This window comes from Sapajus apella, unplaced genomic scaffold, assembly GCF_009761245.1.
Source record: "Sapajus apella isolate SASKATOON/1434 unplaced genomic scaffold, GSC_monkey_1.0 scaffold64, whole genome shotgun sequence".
In the NCBI taxonomy this organism is placed as follows: domain Eukaryota; kingdom Metazoa; phylum Chordata; class Mammalia; order Primates; family Cebidae; genus Sapajus; species Sapajus apella.
The window spans coordinates 6,400,438-6,421,290 of record NW_022437004.1 but is presented as its reverse complement, the minus strand read 5'-3'; the positions used below and the strand labels follow the sequence as shown (position 1 = coordinate 6,421,290).

The 20,853-nt window shown below is 35.7% G+C and overlaps 1 protein-coding gene across 1 annotated transcript in view; it reads left to right on the top strand.

The window, feature by feature from the left end:
• The window catches only part of TMED5 (transmembrane p24 trafficking protein 5), a 23,198-nt gene extending 2,808 nt beyond the window's left edge, over positions 1–20,390 (top strand). The window contains exons 2-4 of the mRNA XM_032247984.1: positions 14,050–14,147; positions 17,866–18,049; positions 19,394–20,390. Of these exons, the coding sequence (XP_032103875.1) occupies positions 14,050–14,147; positions 17,866–18,049; positions 19,394–19,612 (501 nt within the window). The 3' untranslated portion in view covers positions 19,613–20,390. The remainder of the gene's footprint in view (positions 1–14,049; positions 14,148–17,865; positions 18,050–19,393) is intronic.
• Positions 20,391–20,853: the final 463 nt, after the last annotated feature.

Below are 20,853 nucleotides of genomic sequence, written 5' to 3'. Positions count from 1 at the left end.
GTAGATCATCCCTGACACAGTAAATAGTCAAGGAATGTTAGTTTTACATTTACGCCTCTGTAGTTACACGGCTTGGTTTAGCTTTATTCATTGCATCTTTAGTCACCCTTAAAATGACTGTTTCTTTTTTTTTTTTTTTTTTTTTTTGACAGTCTTACTCTGTCGCCCAGGCTGGAGTGCAGTGGCTCACTGCAACCTTCATCTCCTGGGTTCAAGTGATTCTCTTGCCTCAGCCTCTCAAGTAACTGGGATTACAGGCATGCACCACCACCCCCAGCTAATTTTTGTATTTTTAGTAGAGATGCAGTTCATTGTGTTGGCCAGCCTGGTCTCCAACTCCTGACCTCAAGTGATCTGCCGGCTTCGGCCTCCCAAAGTGCTGGGATGATAGGCGTGAGCCACCAAACCTGGCTGGGACTATTCCTTTAAATCATTCTCCCTGAACAATTTGTTTTGATTAAGGAAAGAGGTAAAGTCATTTAATGTCTGTAATCCTAGACAGTGTTGGAGAGATGTGTAGGGTGAAGATCATCTTCCACTCTATTTTTGCATTTCCCAACTTGTTTAATTTCCTGGTAACTATGTCCTACTGATTTTTGTTTTAAAGTTAGTTTTTAAAATATTATGGAACAGACAATCCAACTTTGTCCTTTGTTATTGTGACATACTGAAAATTTTACTAATTTCTTTTTAGGTTTTAGGAGAATACTTTTTGGATAATTGACTAGCCCCACATTATATTGATTTAGGTTCTTGAAAACATTAATGCTAGTTCATGTATCTTATGAATAAAATAAATCATCCATTTAGAAATTTAAATCATTATTGAGTGTTTGATGTGTGTCAGCATCATCCAAGGTGCTAGGGATACAATGGTGAGTGAAAACATCAGTTAGGTACAGTGGCTCATGCCAGTAATCCCAACACAGCAAGGTGGAAGGATCACTCAAGCACAGGAGTTTCTGACCAGCCTGGGCAGCATAGCAAGACCCCATCTCTGCCAAAAATAAAGTTAGCCAGGCATAGTAGCACACATCTGTGGTTCCAGCTTACTTAAGAGGCTGAGGCAGCAGGATCACTTGAGCCCAGGAGGTTGAGGCTATGGTGAGCTGTGATCACACCACTGCACTCCAGCCTCAGTGACAAGAGTGAGATCCTGCCTCAAAATATATATGTGTGTGTGTATGTGTATGTGTATGTATAGTCCACGCCCTCATACAATCAAGTATGGGGACAGACATTGATCAAATTATTACACAAATGCATGTCAAAGTATTACTCCAATAGGGGCTATGAAGTTAAGTTCGTAAGACTATGGGTGTGCTCAGTAGGAGGACTTCATTTTATCTGGAAATTGGAAGACATCAGAAGTAGAGTTAAGATCTATAGAATTATCAGGCTTTCACTAGGCATAAGGGAGTGAATGGAACAAGTCAATGGGTAAAAAAAGAATAACACCTGGCAAGATACTAAGTAGAAGAGAGGAAGATACTTTTGAGGTCCTGAAAGACAGGATACAGAGAGAGAAAAGTGGTACAAGTCTATTCTAGAAAAGTCAGTAGCAAGAGCAACCAGATCTTGCTGGGCTCTTAGGTCCTTGTTAAGGATATGGGTCTTTTGCAGAGACCAGTAAGAAGCCACTGAAGAGTTATAAGCAGGTTAACTTGATCTGTGTTTTTAAAAAGATCATTTTGGCTACAAGGTATTGAGCATCTCTGTACCACAGTTCTGTATACTTATAAAATAACAATAATCACCTGCTCCCTACCACATATTATGAAGAATAAATATGCTAATACATGTAAAAGGAATGGTATCTAGCATCTAATAAGCACTCAAAAAATATTAGCCAGAAAATATACCCTGAGTCTAGAAGAACAATACCTTTTAAGGGCATAATAGGCACTTTAAAGTATCTGTTGAATGAGTGAACTAGATGTTTACCAAACTCGTAAAACTGTCTGGGTGGGTTTTTGGAAGAACAGAGCTATATCAATGTTTTAAAATTTTTATTAGCCTTTTCATTTTTATATAGAGCCAAATTTCAATATTTTGTAGCAAACTGGCCATTTCATCTAATTTTTAAAATTTACTTGTATAATGTACCTGATGCCATTTGGAATAGCTCCTATTTCCATTTTATCTGCAGGTATACATCCCTAATATTATACGTATAAAATAGATAGGACTATTTTACTGATGTTTGGAAAAAAATGGCTTTTGAGTATTTATTTTTTGTTCTATATATATATATATATATATATACACACACACACACATCTATTATATATACACAGTTTATACATATGTAAGAAATATATAAAACACTCATATACATATTTTATATATAAATATATGCATATATAAATAAAATCCATTTGTGTGTGTGTGTATATGAATAACAAGAGTTAGTGGAACAAGAAAATGGATAAAAAAGAAGAACACGTGCTAAGATGCTAAGGAAGAAGAGAAAAATGTACCTTTGAGGTCCACTTATATATATATACGTATATATAAATGGCTCTTAAGTATTATATATATTAGTATGTATATACGCACACATTATATATACATAATGGTGGGCTTGGGGGATAATACATATTTAATATTTTAATAATATGTTTGGGTTTTATATATGTGTGTGTGTATACATATATATATATATATATATATATTTTTTTTTTTTTTTAAGATATGGGGTCTCCATCAGCCTGGCCAACATGGTGAAACCCTGTCTCTACTAAAGATACAAAAAATTAGCTGGGCATGGTGGTATAATATAGCCCAGCTACATTACATGCCTGTAATCCCAGCTACCTGGGAGGCTGAGGCACAAGGTATTGAGTCTCTCTGTACCAGTTTCTATATACTTCTTAAGTTTTTTTCATTTATCTCTCACCTCTAAATGAGAACATGTGGTATTCAGTTTTCTGTTTCTGCGTGAGTTTGCTAAGGATAATAGCCTCCAGCTCCATCCATGTTCCCACAAAAGACATGATCTCATTCTTTTTCATGGCTACATAGTATTCTGTGGTGTATATGTACCACATTTATTCAAACTGTCATTGATGGGCATTTAGGTTTGCTATTCCATGTCTTTGCTATTATGAATAGTGCTGTACTGAATATTCACATGCATGTGTCTTTATGGAAGAATGATTTATATTCCTCTGGGTATATACCCAGTAATGGGATTGCTGGAGACCCCATGTCTTTTTTTTTTTTTTTTTTTGTACTTTAAGTTCTGGGGTACATGTGCAGAACATGCAGGGTTTTTACATAGTTATACACATGCCATGGAGGTTGGCTACATCCATCACCCTGTCATTAGGTATTTCTCCCAATGCTATCCCTCCCCTAGCCCCTCCATCCCCCAACAGTCCCCAGTGTATGATGTTCCCCTCTCTGTGTCTATGTGTTCCCATTGTTCAACCCCCACTTATGAGTGAGACCATGTGGTGTTTGTTTTTCTGTTCTTGTGTTAGTTTGCTGAGAATGATGGTTTCTAATTTCATCCATGTCCCTGCAAAGGACATGAACTCATCCTCTTTTATGGCTGCATAGTATTCCATGGTATGTATGTGCCACATTTTCTTTATCCAGTCAGTCATTGATGGGCATTTAGGTTGGTTCCAAGTCTTTGCTATTGTGAACAGTGCCACAATAAACATGCGTGTGGATGTGTCTTTATAATAGAGTGATTTATAATTCTTTGGGTATGTACCCAGTAATGGGATTGCTGGGTCAAATGGTATTTCTAGTTCTAGATCCTTGAGGAATCACCACACTGTCTTCCACAATGGTTGAACTAATTTATACTCCCACCAACAGTGTAAAAGCAGTCCTATTTCTCCACATTCTCTCCAGCATCTGTTGTCGCCTGACTTTTTAATGATTGCCATTCTAACTGGCGTGAGATGATATGTCAATGTGGTTTTAATTTGCAATTCTCAAATGACCAGTGATGATGAACTTTTTTTCATATGTTTGTTGGCTGCATAAATGTCTTCTTTTGAGAAGTGTCTGTTCATATCTTTCACTTACTTTTTGATGGTTTTTTTTCCTGTAAATTTGTTTAAGTTCTTTGTAGATCTGGACATTAGCACTTTGTCAGATAGGCATACTGCAAAAATTTTCTCCCATTCTGTAGGTTGCCTGTTCACTGTGATGATAGTTTCTTTTGCTGTGTGGAAGCTCTTTAGTTTAATGAGGTCCTATTTGACTATTTTGGCTTTTGTTGCCATTGCTTTTGGTGTTTTAGTCATGATGTCTTTGCCCATGCCTATGTCCTGAATGATATTTCCTAGGTTTTTTTCTAGGGTTTTTATGGTTTTAGGTCTTACGTTTAAATGTTTACTCCATCTGGAGTTAATTTTTGTGAAAGGTATAAGGAAGGGATCCAGTTTCAGCTTTCTGCATATGGCTCGCTGGCTTTCCCAACACCATTTATTAAAAAGGGAATCCTTTCCCCGTTGCTTGTTTTTGTCAGGTTTGTCAAAGATCAGATGGTTGTAGATGTGGGGCGTTATTTCTGAGGCCCCTGTTCTGTTCCATTGGTCTATATATCTGTTTTGGTACTAGTACCCTGCTGTTTTGATCACTGTAGACTTGTAGTATAGTTTGAAGTCAGGTAGTGTGATGCCTCTATCTTTTTTTTGCTTAGTATTGTATTGGCTATGCAGACCTTTTTTTGGTTCCATATGAAATTTAAGGTGGTTTTTTCCAGTTCTGTGAAGAAAGTCAATGGTAGCTTGATGGGGATAGCATTGAATCTGTAGATTACTTTGGGCAGTATGGCCATTTTCACGATACTGATTCTTCCTAACCATGAGCATGGAATGTTTTTCCATTTGTTTGTGTTTTCTCTTATTTCCTTGAGCAGTGGTTTGTAGTTCTCCTTGAAGACGTCCTTCACATCCCTTGTTAGTTGTATTCCTAGGTATTTAATTCTCTTTGTAGCAATTGTCAATGGGAGTTCACAATTGTGAGACAGAGTCTCACCCTTTCGCCCAGGCTGGAGTGCAATAGTGCAGTCTCAGCTCACTGCAACCTCTGCCTCCCAGGTTCAAGCGATTCTCCTGCCTCAGCCCCCTGAGTAGCTGGGACTACAGGCATGTGCCACCACTCCCAGCTAATTTTTTGTATTTTTAGTAGTGATGGGATTTCACCGTGTGAGCCACGGTGGTCTGGATCTCCTGACCTCGTGATCCGCCCTCCTTGGCCTCCCAAAGTGCTGAGATTATAGGCGTGAGCCACATCACCCCGCTCCTTTATGAATTTTTTTATTTCCAATTGTAAAAGTAATATACAGCCTCCTTAGAGTAAGTCAAACTACAAAGATATAAAAGCAAAACAACAAAAAAACAACTTTTTATCACTCTGTCAAATGTGCCTGTCATTCTCCTAGGTATGAATTCTTCCATACCTTTTCCCATACTCATAAAAACATATAGGGTTTGATGGGGTGAAACATAAGTGATTATTTTAATTAAAATGTCGTGGTCCTTAAACTCCTTACAAAGTTTTCACTAACAGGTAATTAAACAACCCAAATCAGTTTTTAATGATAAGGAAGTCTATTGGTTCATATAACTGGAAGTCTGAATAGGACAGATTTCAGGCTTAATTTGTTTTCCTGTGGTTCTCATGGCTCTGCTCTCTTGACTTTTCTTAAAGTATTGAATTACTTAAAGAATTCTTCACTGACAGTTATTTTTCTTAAATGCATCAAAACTAGTATTTTATTATCTTCTGACTTTGATTATAGTTGTTGAAGCTTCCTGTCAGTTTGTTAGATAGTTGTAGTTGATCTCTATTTTCTCTTGTAGCTTTTTAACTTCCTGCTTCTGCATTTTCACAGCAGTTTAATTACATCATCCACACTTCTTAATCTCATAATTTCTCTTTGTCTCACTCTTCTATATCATAATTTTTTCAGCTTTATCTTCTACTTCATTAGCTTTAAAAAATTTATCAATATTATTTTTGATTGGCAAATTATAATTGTATACATTTGTATACATGTATAATTGTATAATTGTATAAATGTATAATTGTATAGCATGATGTTTTGATATACATGTACAATACATAAAGATTAACATTGCCTTGCCTATAATTTTTTATGATGAGATATTTGAAATTTGGTCTCAGTTATTTCAAAATATACATTATTGACTGTAGTCACACTCCTGTGCAATAGACCTCAAAACCTATTCCTCCTATCTGAAATTTTGTACCTTATGATCAACAACTCCCTATTCCCTCTCTCCCCAACCCCCCCACCCCCAGCTTCTGGTAACCATCATTCTACTCTCCACTTCTAGGAATTCAACTTTATTAGATTCCACATATGAGATAATGCAGTGTTTGTCTTTCTGTACCTGGCTTATTTAACTAAGTGTAATGTCTTCCTGTGTTCCATTTTGTGTATATATACCACATTTTCTTTATTCATTTGTTAGTAGACACGTTGTTTCTATGTCTTGACTATTGTAAATAATGCTTCAATGAACATGGGAGTGGAGATATCTCTTTTACATACTGATTTCAGTTCCTTTGGATGTATACCAGAAGTGAGATTACTAGATGATATAGTAGTTGTATTTGTGGGGTTTTTTTGAGGAACCTCCATATTGTTTTCCATAGGGCTATATTAATTTATATTCCCATCAACAATGTACTGATCTGTTTTTTCTTTTTTGACTTGAGGTCTTGCTCTGTTGCCCAGCTGGTCTCAAACTCCTGGGCTGAGGAGCCTCTCATCTCAGCCTCCCATGTAGCTGGGATTACTGGCACATGCTCACCATGTCTGGCAATAACATACTAATTTACATTCCATTTCTCCACATCTTTTCCAATACTTGTTATCTTTCATCTTTTTTGCAAAACCCATTCTAACAAATATAAAGTAATATCTCTTGTGGTTCATTAATCTTTTTCAATTATAATTTAATCTGTTGACTCTTTAATTGCATTTATAATTTCAATGACTAGAAGTTCTGTTTATCCCTTTTTCTTCCCAGATTTGCATAATTAATCCTGAATTTATTCCATTTCCATTTGCAGAAAGTCTGAAATATTTTCTATTAACATTGTATAGAGATGTTTCTTTTTTCTGCCTGCCTGGTTTTGTTCTTTTCTCATGATTTTCTTTTGTAGTTTTTTTTAAATTAATAGACTTTGTTTAGAAGAGCTTTAGATGTATAGACTAATTGATAATTGAGCACACATATACCCCCACAATCCCAGTTTTCTCTGTTATTAACAACTCATATTAGCATTGTACATTTCTTAAAACTGAGGCCATTTTGTTAACATTAACTAAAGATAAGTCTATAGTTACTTTAAGGTTCACTCTTTCTACTGTGCAGCTCTATGCATTCTGAAAAGTGCATAATGTTATGTATTCACCATTAAGTATCATACAGAATAGTTCCCTTTCTTGTTGTATTATATTAGCCTGGACTTCCAGTGTGGTGTTGAGTAGGAGTAATGAGGGAATAGCATCTTTGTCTTGCTTCTGATTTTAGTGAGATGAACTCTTCCACTGTCGCCAGGCTGGAGTGCAGTGGCATGATCTTGGCTCACTGCAACCTCTGCCTCCCAGATTCAAGCAATTCTCCTGCCTCAGCCTCCTCAGTAGGTGGGACTAGAGGTGTCCACTACCATGCCCAGCTAATTTTTATATTTTTAGTAGAGATGGGGTTTCACCGTGTTGGCCAGGATGGTCTCGATCACCTGACCTCATGATCCACCCACCTCAGCCTCCCAAAGTGCTGGGATTACAGGCCTGAGCCACTGCGCCCCGCCTCATCTTTCGTTTCTGATACTAGTATTCTGTGTCTTTTCTCTGTTTTTTTCTTGGTTTGCCTGGCTAGAGGTTTATTAGTTTTATTGACCCTTTTGAAGAGCCAGCTTTTGGCTTCACTGATTTTTTTTTTCTCTGTTGATTTCTTGTTATAAATTTCCTTGATTTCTGCTCTAATATTTTTCTTCTGGTTGTTTTAGGTTTACATTACTCTTCTTTCTCTAGCTTTCTAAGGTGGATGCCTAGATTATTGATTTTAGATCTTTCTTCTCTTCTAGTAAGTTCATCCAATGTTATAAATTTCCCTCTTAGCACTGATTTCTCTGTATCCCACAAATTTTTGTTGTTGTATTTTCATTTCATTAAAGTTTTAAAAAATGTTCTCTTGAGACTTCTTCGTCCCATGAATTCTTTATAAATGTGTTGTTTAATCTCCAAATATTTGGGGATTTTACAGCTATTTTTATGTAATTGATTACTACCTTAATTCCATTATGGTCTGAGAGCATAAGTCAAGGTGTGTTTTTTGGCCTTTTATGGCCAAAATGTGGTCCTTGTTGGTGAATGTTCCATATGAGCTTGAGAAGAATGTTATCCTGCTGTTGTTGGATTATTTCTCAAAATTCAATTACACATAGTTGATTGATGGTGCTATTCAGTTTAACTATATACTTACTGATTTTTTGACTCCTGGATCTGTCAATTACTGATAGAGGGATATTGCGGTCTCCAACTATAGTAGTGATTTTCTGTTTGTTCTTGTGGCTCTATCAGTTTTTGCCTCATGCATTTTGAGACATTGTTGTTAGGTGTATACACATAAGGATTGTTATGTCTTTCTGGAAAGTTGACCCATTCGTTATAGGTAATGTCCCCCTTTATCCCTGAAGATTTTCCTTATTCTTAAGTCGTCATTCTCTGACATTAATGTAGCTACTCCAGATTTCTTTTGATTAGTGTTAACATGGTATATCTTTCTCCATCCATTTACTTTAAATCTATCTGTGTCTTTGTATTTAAAGTTGGTTACTTGTGGACAGCATATGGTTAATCTTGTTTTGTCATCTACTCTGGCAGTTCTTTTAATTGGCATATTTAGGCCATTCACAATGTACTTATTGATATTGTTGGATTAATATCACCATGTTTATAACTCCTTTATATTAATCGTACTTGTTCTTTTTTTTTTTTTTTTTTACATCTTCCCCCCCTTTTTCTGCCTTCTCTGGCTTTTACTGAACATTTTATATAATTCTATTTTCTCTCTTCTCAACATATAAATTATACTTCTTTTAAAAAATTTTTGTGGTTGAAATGGAATTTATCCCTGGGATGCAAGGATGGTTCAGCATACTCAAATCAATCAGCAGAAGGCTATGATACATCATATGAACAGAATGAAAGACAAAAACCATACCATCATTTCAATTGATGCTGAAAAAATATTTGTTAAAATTCAACATCTCTTCATAATAAAAACCCTCAAAAACCTAGGTATAGAAGAAACATATCTCAACATAATAAAAGTCATAGACCTCAGACCTACAGCTAGTATATTCTGAATGAGGAAAAACTGAAAGCCTTTCAGAAGATCTGGACCATGACAAAGATGCCCACTTTCACCACTGTTATTCAGCCTAGTATTGGAAGTCCTAGCTAGAGCAATCAGATAAGAGAAAGAAATAGAGGGCATCCAGTTTGGAAAAGGAAGAAGTCAAATTCTCTTTCTTTGCAAATGATATGATCTTATATTTGGAAAAACCTAAAGACTATTAGAACTGACAAATACAGTGAAGTTGCAGGATACAAAAATCAACATACAAAAATCAATAGCATTTCTGTATGCCAACACTGAAAATCTGAAAAAGACATTTAAAAAGTAATCCCATACTTTACAATAGCCACAAGTAAAATTAAATACCTAAGAATTAACTGAAGAAATGAAAGATCTCTATAAAGAAAACTATAAAACATTGACGAAAGAAATCGAAGAGGACACCAAAAATGGAAAGCTATTTCCATGTTCATGGATTGGAAAAATCAATATTGTTAAAATGTCTATACTACCCAAAGCAATCTACAGATTCTGTGCAATTCCTATCAAAAATACAAATGGCATTCTTCCCAGAAATAGAAAAAACAATTTTAAAATGTATATGGAATCACAAAAGAACCAGAATAGCTGAAAAATATCCTAAGCAAAACAAAACTGGAGGAGTCACATGACCTAACTTCAAATTACACTACAGAGATATAATAACCAAAATGTCATGGTGCTTGGATAAAAACAGACACAGACCAAAGTAACCGAATAGAGAACCTAGAAACAAATCTATACACTTACAGTGAACTCAGTTTTGACAGAGGTACTGAGAACATACACTGAGGAAAAAACAATCTCTTCAATAAATGGTCCTAGGAAAACTGGATATCCATATGCAGGAGAATGAAACTAGACATCTATCTCTCACCATACATAAAAATCAAATTAAAATGTATTAGAGACTTAAATCTAAGGCCTCAAACTCTGAAACTACTACAAGGAAACATTAGGAAAACTCTCCAGGACATTGGTCTGGGCAAAGATTTCTTGAGTAATATTTCACAAGCATAGGCAATTGAAGCAAAAATGAACAAATGGGATCACATCAAGTTAAAAAGCTTCTCCACAACAAAGGAAACAGTTAACAACATGAAGAGCCAACCGAAGAATGGGAGAAAATATTTGCAAACTATCCATCTGACAAGGGATTAATAACCAGAATATTTAAGGAGCTAACGCAACTATACAGGAAAGAAATCTACTAATCTAATTTAAAAGTAGGCAAAAGATTTAAATAGACATTTCTCAAAAGAAGACATACAAATAGCAAACAGGCCCATGAAAAGGTGCTCAACATCACTGATCATCAGATAAATACAAATCCAAATTACAATGAGAACATCTCTCCAGTTAAAATGGCTTATATCCAAAAGACAGGCCAGAATGTGGAGAAAAGGGAACCCTCATACACTGTTAGTGGGAATATAGATTAGTACAATCACCATGGAGAACAGTTTGGAGGTTCCTCAAAAAAATAAAAATACAGCTACCATATAGTCCAGCAATCCCGCTGCTGGGTATATACCCAAAAGAAAGAAAATCAGTATATCAAAGAGATACCTGCACTCCCATGTTTGTTGAAGCACTGTTCACAATAGCCAAAATTTGGAAGTAACCTAAGTGTCCATCAATAGGTGAATGGATAAAGACAATGTGGTGCTTATATACAATGGAGTACTATTCAGCCGTAAAGTCTGGCAAGTGGTGCATGCCTGTAATCCCAGCTACTCGGGAGGCTGGGGCGGGAGAAAGGCTTGAACCCGAGAGGCAGAGGTTGCAGTGAGCTGAGATTGTGCCACTGCACTCCAGCCTGGGCAAAAAAGTGAGACCCTGTCTCAGGTATGGATGGGACAAGTTCATAGATAGATACATAGAGATTTTAAATTAAACTTCCATAGTCTTAAAAATCATTTTTGACAATTTCATTAGGTCTGACAGCCCCTACCAATAACGCTTTTTAACTTTGTTTTACTGAAATCTTTTCTTAGTTTTATTACGTTGCTTGTTTTCTGATTTAATGGTTATGTTTTTTAGTTTTTTGGAGGATATCCTTAAGTAATTCTTTGAGAATGTTTTGAGTCCTTGGATATCTGAGAATAGCTTTAATTATTTTAAAATTTTATTTTAGAGATGGGGTTTCAATATATTGCACAGACTGGAGTACAGTGACTATTCACAGGTTTCATAGCACTTTCACAGCACACTACATCCTTTAAATCCTAGCCTCAAGTAATCCTCCCACCTCAGCCTCCTGAGTAGCTGGGACTACCAGTGCATGCTACTACACCTGGCAAATGGCTTTTTGGTTTCACTTCAGTAAATATAATCTTTTTACTTGGGAACATTGACTACATGGCTCCATTATTTTTTTCCATCTAATGTTATATGTAAGAATTCTGATGCTAATCCCAATTCTTGTTACTTTGCAGCTCTGTAGTACTTCTCTTTGATAGAAGATTATACTTTTTAAATCCTTTGGAAAACTTTTTTATTTTAGTCTTTTTTCATTTATCCTCCTTCACATCTATTAGATCCTTTCTGTCTAAAGATTTTCATCTTTTAAAACGGGAATTTTCCTTCTTTGTGGATTTTTGTTTTTGTTTTTGTTTGAAATGGAGTCTCACTCTTTTGCCCAGTACAGTAGCATGATCTCGGTTCACTGAAACCTCTGCCTCCAGGTTCAAGCAGTTCTCCTGCCTCGAACTCCCAAGTAGCTGGGATTACAGGCATGTGCCACGATACCTGGCTAACTTTTTTATTTTTAGTAGAGATGAGGTTTTGCCTTGTTGGCCAGCCTGGTCTCCAACTCCTGACCTCAAGTGATCCACCCACCTCACAGCGTGAGCCACGGTGCCCAGCCTATAGATTTTTTAAATTGTTACATGTCTTCTTCATTTCATTGGGATTTAAAGAAGAAAAATAATTATGTATATTTAGCCAGCCATTTGAAACGAGTTCTGTTGATCAATAAGAGAACAGGAGTAGGTAATCTTTTATATCGTCACATTAAAGCCACCAAGAAAAATAAAATGGAGTGTTAACAAAAAAAAGAGTAGCCACTGAGTTAGGGTTTTTTTTTGAGGCTCTACTATATAGTGTTCTAAATAGATTTTTTTTTTAATTTTAGCAAACACTATAAATATGGAAGAGAAAACGTAGGAAAAGAGAGGAAGAGACGTTTGCAGACAGATCTACGGGGAAAAAATACTGAGACACCTTAATTTGCATACGATGATAAAAAGATGTATTTATTAACTATTTGCATTTGTGACAAAAAATCAAAATATAGATAATACCATTGTTAGGACCAATACCCTTGGAGTTAAAAAATAGTGAACAAAATTTTCATCCATCTTATCATTTATGTTGGATGTGCTACATAGGTATCCATAAAGGTACCTACATGTTCATGCTAAGTGAATCCTACAAAAAAGCTGCTTAGATTCCAGAGAATGTCTCATAAGTGCCAAAGAGGATAGGTGCACATTCTAAAGGAATACAAGAGAGTGCAAGAGGATGGGACAGGAGGATTCAGATGACATTTCAAAGGACTTAACCCATTTATGCAGGAGGTTGCAATATTTTGAATTGCAAAATAAGACCTTGGTGATGACCTTGGGCAGTAAGATATAAATAAGTCCCACATGCTTAGTGTTCCAATAAAGGAACACAAGGCATAAATGAGTTCAACTGGCTCTTAAAGAATGGGTACAATTGGATGAGTACTTATTCAGGAGAATGGAACAGAAATAGAGGCAACACAGCATACTTATTAAAAATTACTCTAGTGGCAGATTGCTGAGTTCGAATTTTGACCACATCACTTATTTGCTGTATCACTTTGGTTTTTTTTTTACCTATTTTTTTTAATGTAGTCTAGATGAATTAATGCTATGTCACTTTGGAAAAATGACTTCTCTGTTCCTCAGTTTTTGTTCTTTGTGTTTTTACTAAAATAAGAATAATAGAACCTACCTTTTAGAGTTGTTATAAGGAATAAATGAATCCACATAAAGCATTTAAAAAAATTTATGGCATCAACTATAATTGTTAGTTGCCATCATTATCTTCATCATCTTTATAGAAGGACATTTTTGAATTATACATGAACAGATTGTATTCATTGGCTAGTAATTGAACTGGCCTACTTTGAATACATAATTCTTACTAGGAAGTAGTAGAAGAATGTGTTGAAGTCAGTTGGAATCTACACCATGGTGGTCTTGAATTCCAGGCTAAGACGTAATTATTATTCTTTTTTTTTGAAGCGGAAACAGTTATATACAATGTCCTAAATTGCCTAAGTTTTAAGCCCAACATTTGAATTGTCCTCTGTGTTTCTGTCCATTCTACAGGGATTCTGAATGAAAGCACTATTTTAGGAAGATTTATTTCAGTAATATCCATAAGGCCTATATTTAGGTGATGGTGAGAGAAATGGGTAGGGATGGGAAAGTTCCAAAAATGAATGGAATTGAACTAGATGATCTTTTGTTTTTTTTTCTAGCCCAGACATCACTGTTGACTTTCTTACCTCTCTAGGTTAGCAGATCTTTATGTCATATGATCTATGATATATAATTTTTTATTTCCAGAATTTGTAATGTATATTTTTCTCATGTATGCTTTTCTGTAGGTTTTAGATGGAGCAGGATTAGATGTTGATTTCCATCTTGCCTCTCCAGAAGGCAAAACTTTAGTTTTTGAACAAAGAAAATCAGATGGCGTTCACACGTAAGTAATCTCTTTTAGTTGAGTTTCATTGCTGAATAATACCAGTGGGCTATCTGCAGGGGATGGAAAGTTAGCATATTTGGTACTAATTATCAGTATTAGATAATTCCATATGATTTTAAATAGTTCATTATAGTGGGCCATCTGATAAATGAAAAAGTCTTCCATTAACCTTTCTATTTTTGTTAAAGCATTTTCTTTTGATCCTGGCTAAATTTTTTCTATACTTTGGTTAGTAAATTAGTATTCCCCTGGCATTGCATACAATCTATTGTGGCGTTTTAAACCTGCATTCTGGCCAGCACAGGCTTTCTATTTTAACTTAGAGCTACTGTTCCAGATATGTGTCTTAAAGTTTCGTAAGCTGCGCTATACCGTTGTTGTCTAGTATATCTTTGTGTGTATGTAAATTTCTTTTTTTACTCAGACCTCATTCATTTTAGATAATTAGAAGGCCTGAAAATAAAAGATCTGAACGTAGGAAGCTATATAAAAAGAAAATACTTATTATAACTCTTTGAGTTCAGAGTTCAGCAAAAGACCATATATTCTTCTTCTGACACCTCATTTCCCTCTTTTCGTATCTCACCAGTATGTTCCCAGTTCCATTCTATTATCTTACTATAACATTTTCTTAAGTCAGTATTGTTATTGCATTTAAACTAGAGTCTGTAGGAAGAACAACAAATATGGAGTATCTAGTATTTGCTATAAATAATGGTTGACATGTTATATACTTCTAAATTAATCTTTCTAACCCACTATGACATAGAGTCTTTGATTCAAGACTCCCATTTTATAGATAAGGAAGCTCAGAGAAGTCAAGTAAGTCTGCAGGGATACACATACTGAGTGGAGACAAGATGGACCAAAAACTCTTGCTTTTTACCATATACTTAGGACATCCCTGACACATAGCACTGTTGTAAGAACTAGCTATCATTGAAATTGTCTTTGTTAACCAAAGTGCCTAATACATAATTGACACTCGGTAAACACTGAATACATGTATGAATGGATGAGAGGAAAAAAAGTGTCTCAACAGTAATTTTTTTTATTCTTTTTTTTTAATCCAGTTTCTCAACAGTAATTGTTTAAGACATTCATTTAAAATGCATTTTTACAGCTGGGTGCAATGGCATGCCTGTAATCCCAGCACTTTGGGAGGCCAAGGTGAATGGATAACCTGAAGTCAGGAGTTCGAGTCCAGCCTGGACAACATGGCAAAACCCTGTCTCTACGAAAAATACAAAAATAAACCAGGCATGGTGGTATGTGCCTGTAATCCCAGCTACTAGGGTGGCTGAGGCAGGAGGATAGCTTGAACCTGGGAGATAGAGGTTGCAGTGAGCCAAGATCATGCCACTGCAGTCCAGCCTGGGCAACAGAGCAAGACTCTGTCTCAAAAAAAAAGAAAGCATTTTTTTAAATGGCATTTTACCTATGCAGAGCTCAGGAAAATATTTGCATAAGCAATTACTAAGTAAAATAGAAATATTAATTTTAAAAGTTTATATTGATATACTTGGAATTAACTATGTTTTCTCTTTTATATGTGTATAAGAACTAAAATTGAGCCAGGCGCAGTGGCTCGCGCCGGTAATCCCAGCACTCTGACCAAGGTGATCAGATCACAAGGTCAAGAGAATGAGACCGTCCTGGCCAACACGGTAAAACCCCATCTCTACTAAGAATACAAAAATTAGCTGGGCACGCGCCTGTAGTCCTAGCTACTCGGGAGGCGGAGACAGGAGAATTGCTTGAACCTGTGAGGCGGAGGTTGCAGTAAGCCGAGATCGCACCACTGCATTCCAGCCTGGCAACAGAGCAAGACTCTGTCTCAAAAAAAAAACAAAACACTAAAACTATAGTTCATCTTTAAGTTTCAGAATTTTTAAAATGTTCAAAATTTCTGTCAATCTTTATTTCTCCCCAGTTATTTGCTCCCTTTTTGAGATAATAAAATTCACCACTAGAAAAATAAGTATCTACTACTTCCTTGTATAGAATTACCTCCCATTAAATAATGGGGAGAAAATAATTGAGTTTCTAACAGTTGACATTTATTACATTCTTTTGCCAGGCCATTGTTCTAAGCACTTTCATATACTAATGTTTTTTATTCTTCACCACAGTCCTATGAGGTAAATATTATTTTACTGATGGGGAAACTGAGGCATAGAACAATTAAGTTCCTGAAGGGTACACAGCTAGTGAACAGCAAAGCCAGGATCTATATTCAGGCAGTCCAACTGACTCTTAATCATCATGCCAGATTTAAAAATCTATTTTTAAAAAATTAGATTTAAAGAAAGCTTTTATCTTTAGCTGTATTAATTTTGTAAGAGCGGCAAAAATTTTAGTATGTCACTGGTTTTTCTTAAGTAGTCTTTTTCTTTTTCTTTTAAATGTAATTTCTATTTTTAAGAGACAAGATCTCGCTCTGTTGCCTAGGCTGGAATGCAATGGTGTGACCACAGCTTACTGCAGCCTCAAACTATTGAACTCAAGCAAGCCTCCCGCCTCAGCCTCCCGAGTAGCTAGGACTACAGGTGTGCACTCAGCTAATTTTTAAATTTTCTGTAGAGACAAGGTCTCACTTTTGTCAGGCTAATCTTGAACCCTGGCCTACAGTAATCTTCCTGTATCAGACTCTAAAAACTGCTGTGATTATAGGTATGAGCCACTGCACCTGGTCCTACTTTTAACGTTTGCTAATATGGGAAACTAATTTTAACTAGGGTACTGATAATTCAGGTATTATTGATTTTTTTCTTCGGCACTTGGCATAATTAATGATGGACTGAATTACCCTTATAGAATTACTTGTAGAATTAAGTAATAAAATACAAACGTTTTATTTCTCAAAAAAAAGCATTTAGAATCAAACATAAACATCTACAAGGGAGCCAGTGGGAGTCAATAAGCAAAATCCATAGGAGGCCTGGAAGAAAACATTTAGGACAATCCATCACTGCTTTTGAAAACAAAACAAAACTCAGTTTAGATTAATCTCAATTGAAGGGTAGGTTGGCAGTCATATTTGCATATGAATTGAACTTACAATAAAATTCCTTTTAATAATGTATAAATATTAAAGTTTATTACGAGTTACGTATATAAGTTTTTAATCCTATCCTTGTCCAAAAATGAGGTCGCTAATCATAATTTACTGAGTAAATGCTAAGCATGTCTAAGTTGTACTTAAATGTATATATTTTCAGGTTGCCTCTTTCCCAGTAAATTATGAATTATCTTTCAATACTAAGGAAATTTATGGATAAGCTGCCCAATTATTATAAACTATATATTTTTTTTGTTTTGTTAGTTTCTTTTTGTTTGAGACAGGATCTTCCTTTGTCGCCCAAGCTGGAGTGCAGTGGCATGATCATGTCTCATTGCAGCCTCAGCCTTCCAGACTCAAGCAATCCTCCCGCCTCAGCCTCCCAAGTAGCTGGGACTACAGGTTCCAGCCACCATGCCCTGCTAATTTTTGTATTTTTTTTGTAGAGACGGGCTTTTGCCATGTTACTCAGGCTGGTCTCAAACTCCTGAGCTCAAGTGATCTACCCATCTTGCCCTCCCAAAATGCTGGGATTACAGGCATGAGGCACTACAGTTGGCCTGTTACTTCTTATTTCTACTGCTAGTTGCTTTTCTTCTCATCACAAATAGAAGCACAGATAACTAAAAACATGTACTTTTTTTTTTTATACAGTGTAGAGACTGAAGTTGGTGATTACATGTTCTGCTTTGACAATACATTCAGCACCATTTCTGAGAAGGTGATTTTCTTTGAATTAATCCTGGATAATATGGGAGAACAAGCACAAGAACAAGAAGATTGGAAGAAATATATTACTGGCACAGATATGTTGGATATGAAACTGGAAGACATCCTGGTCAGTATGGTCTTCTAATAAAATAAAAATTATTAATAACATCCAGAGGCCTTACTATGGTAATAGGCACTGAACTACGATTTTATCTGCATTATCCAGGAAAATCTATTTCTATTTTTGCCATAAATACTTTGACATCATTTCATATCAGCTTAATTTTACTTAATATTCATATAGCCCTTTTACAGCTTTCAAATCATTTGTCTTACCAGGACCCTATTATAAAAATAGCTATTTTCACATGTGCAACTTAGACTGCATCTTGGTAAGCTTGTTTTATAAATGGCAGTTGGAATTTTTAAAATTATAAATAGATTATGCTTTTAATTATATAGTAGGCACATCAAAAATGAGATGTTTTCTAATTTCACAACTATTTTGTGGTATTAAAACAGGTGTTTTACTAAATACTAAATTGGTCAGACTTACAAAGAAGAAAACATTATTTTAAACATAATGCATTATATAATAGGTAAATACCTAAAGTTTTATCAGTTGGGCTTTTAAAAATGAAATCATTTGCTAGGCATGGTAGCAGTTACCTGTAAACCCAACTACTTAGAAGGCTGAGGGGGAGATCATTTGAGCCCAGTATGAGGCTGCAGTGAACCATGGTCACATCTATAAATAGATACTGCACTCCAGCCTGGGCAATACAGCAAGACCCCCATCTCTAAAAACTTAATCATTTGGCCAGGCATGGTCTCAGGAAAAAACATCATTTCCTTTGGTCGTCTAAGGGCTAAGAAAGAGATAATGTATATGTAAAACTCCTGATGCTATGCTACTCAGAATGGTTTCATGTTACCTATTTTCAATTCACAGTAGCTTTGTTCCCTTGTTAAATAACTACTTATAAACAATATTTCAGGAGAACTATCACATAACCTTACAGAGAATCTCTAACGTGATATAAATAGTACCTGCCTCTTTATTGAATTGTACAGCCATCTATCTTAAAACTGCATCATTTGGACAAAAAACACAAAGCATATTCTGAAAAAAAAATTTTTTTTGAGACAGTGTCTCATTCTGTTGTCCAGGCTGGAATGCAGTGGCATAATCACAGCTCATTGCAATCTCAACCTCCTAAACTCAAGTGGTCCCCCCACCTCAGCCTCCCAAGTAGCTGGGACCACAGGTGGTGCTACCATACCTGTCTTTTGTAGAGGCAGAGTCTCTGTGTGTTGTCCAGGCTAGGCTTGAATTCCTGGGCTCAAGGAATCCTCCTACCCTGGTCTCCCAAAGTTCTAGGATTACAGCATGAGCCACCGCACCCAGCCTCATTTTTTAATTAAGTTAAAATTTGAGCATTCTTTAATAATAAAATCATTTTGTCTCCAGGAATCCATCAACAGCATCAAGTCCAGACTCAGCAAAAGTGGTCACATACAAACTCTGCTTAGAGCATTTGAAGCTCGTGATCGAAACATACAAGAAAGCAACTTTGATAGAGTCAATTTCTGGTCTATGGTTAATTTAGTGGTTATGGTGGTGGTGTCAGCCATTCAAGTTTATATGCTGAAGGGTCTATTTGAAGATAAGAGGAAAAGTAGAACTTAAAAGTCCAAACTAGAATACTTAACATTGAAAAATGAGGCAGAAAAATGCAAACTGTTACAGTCAAGATCATTAATGGTCTTCTCCAATATATTTTGAGATATCCTAAGTGTGAAACAGGTATAATTTTAATGTGAAAGTTAAGACTTCACTTTCTGTGCAAGTAATCCTGTTGATCCAGTTTACTTAAGTGTATAACAGGAGCATTTTGCAGAATATAGGTTTAAGTGAATGAAGCCATATTAATAACTGCATTTTCCTAACTTTTAAAAATTTTGCAAATGTCTTAGGTGATTTAAATAAATCAGTATTGGGCCTAATTGCAACACCAGTCTGTTTTTAACAGGTTCTCTTACCCAGAACTTTTTTTGTAAAAGTGGCAGGTACAAATTAACTGTGGCAATTTTAAGTTACAAATCATCTGAGAATTACCTAATTATGGACTGAATAAATCTTTTGACTACAAAAGCCCAACTTTTCTCTATTTACATATGTATCTCTCCTATAATGTAAATAGAATAATAGCTTTGAAATACAATTAGGTTTTTGTGATTTTTATAACCAAATATATTTCAATGTAACATTAGCAGAAAGTATTAGTCTTTGTACTTAGCTTACAATTCAAAAGCTGTCATTTTGACGAGTCTTAAAAATGCAAATGCAAAGTTACACTTATTAAAATTAGGATATGTTTTCTCCTTGAGATGAAGGATATAGTTTAAAAGCTTCCTCCTCCATAGGGACACATTCTGTCTAACCCTTAACTAAACAATAGGATTTTTAAATTAAATGTGAGGTAAAAAAAAAATTATTTTTAATATTATCTGTCAACAGTATCTGTCAACAGTTAATTATGTTAATTTTAACATGATTGCTGACTTGGATAATACATTATTACCAGCAGTTGTGAAGGAAATATTGCTAAAATGTTCTGGGCCTACCATAAATAAATATCTCCTTTTCTGAGTTCTAAGAATTATCAGAGGGCTGGGCAAAGTGGCTCACGCCTGTAATCCCAGCACTTTGGGAGGCCGAGGGAAGTGGATCATGAGGTCAGGAGTTCAAGACCAGCCTGACTAACATGGTGAAACCCCGTCTCTATTAAAAATACAAAAATTAGCTGGGCGTGGTGACACACACCTGTAATGTCAGCTACTCAGGAGCTGAGGCAGGGAATTGCTTGAATCTGGGAGTCAGAGGTTGCAGTGAGTCGAGATCGTGCCACTGCACTCCAGCTTGGGCGA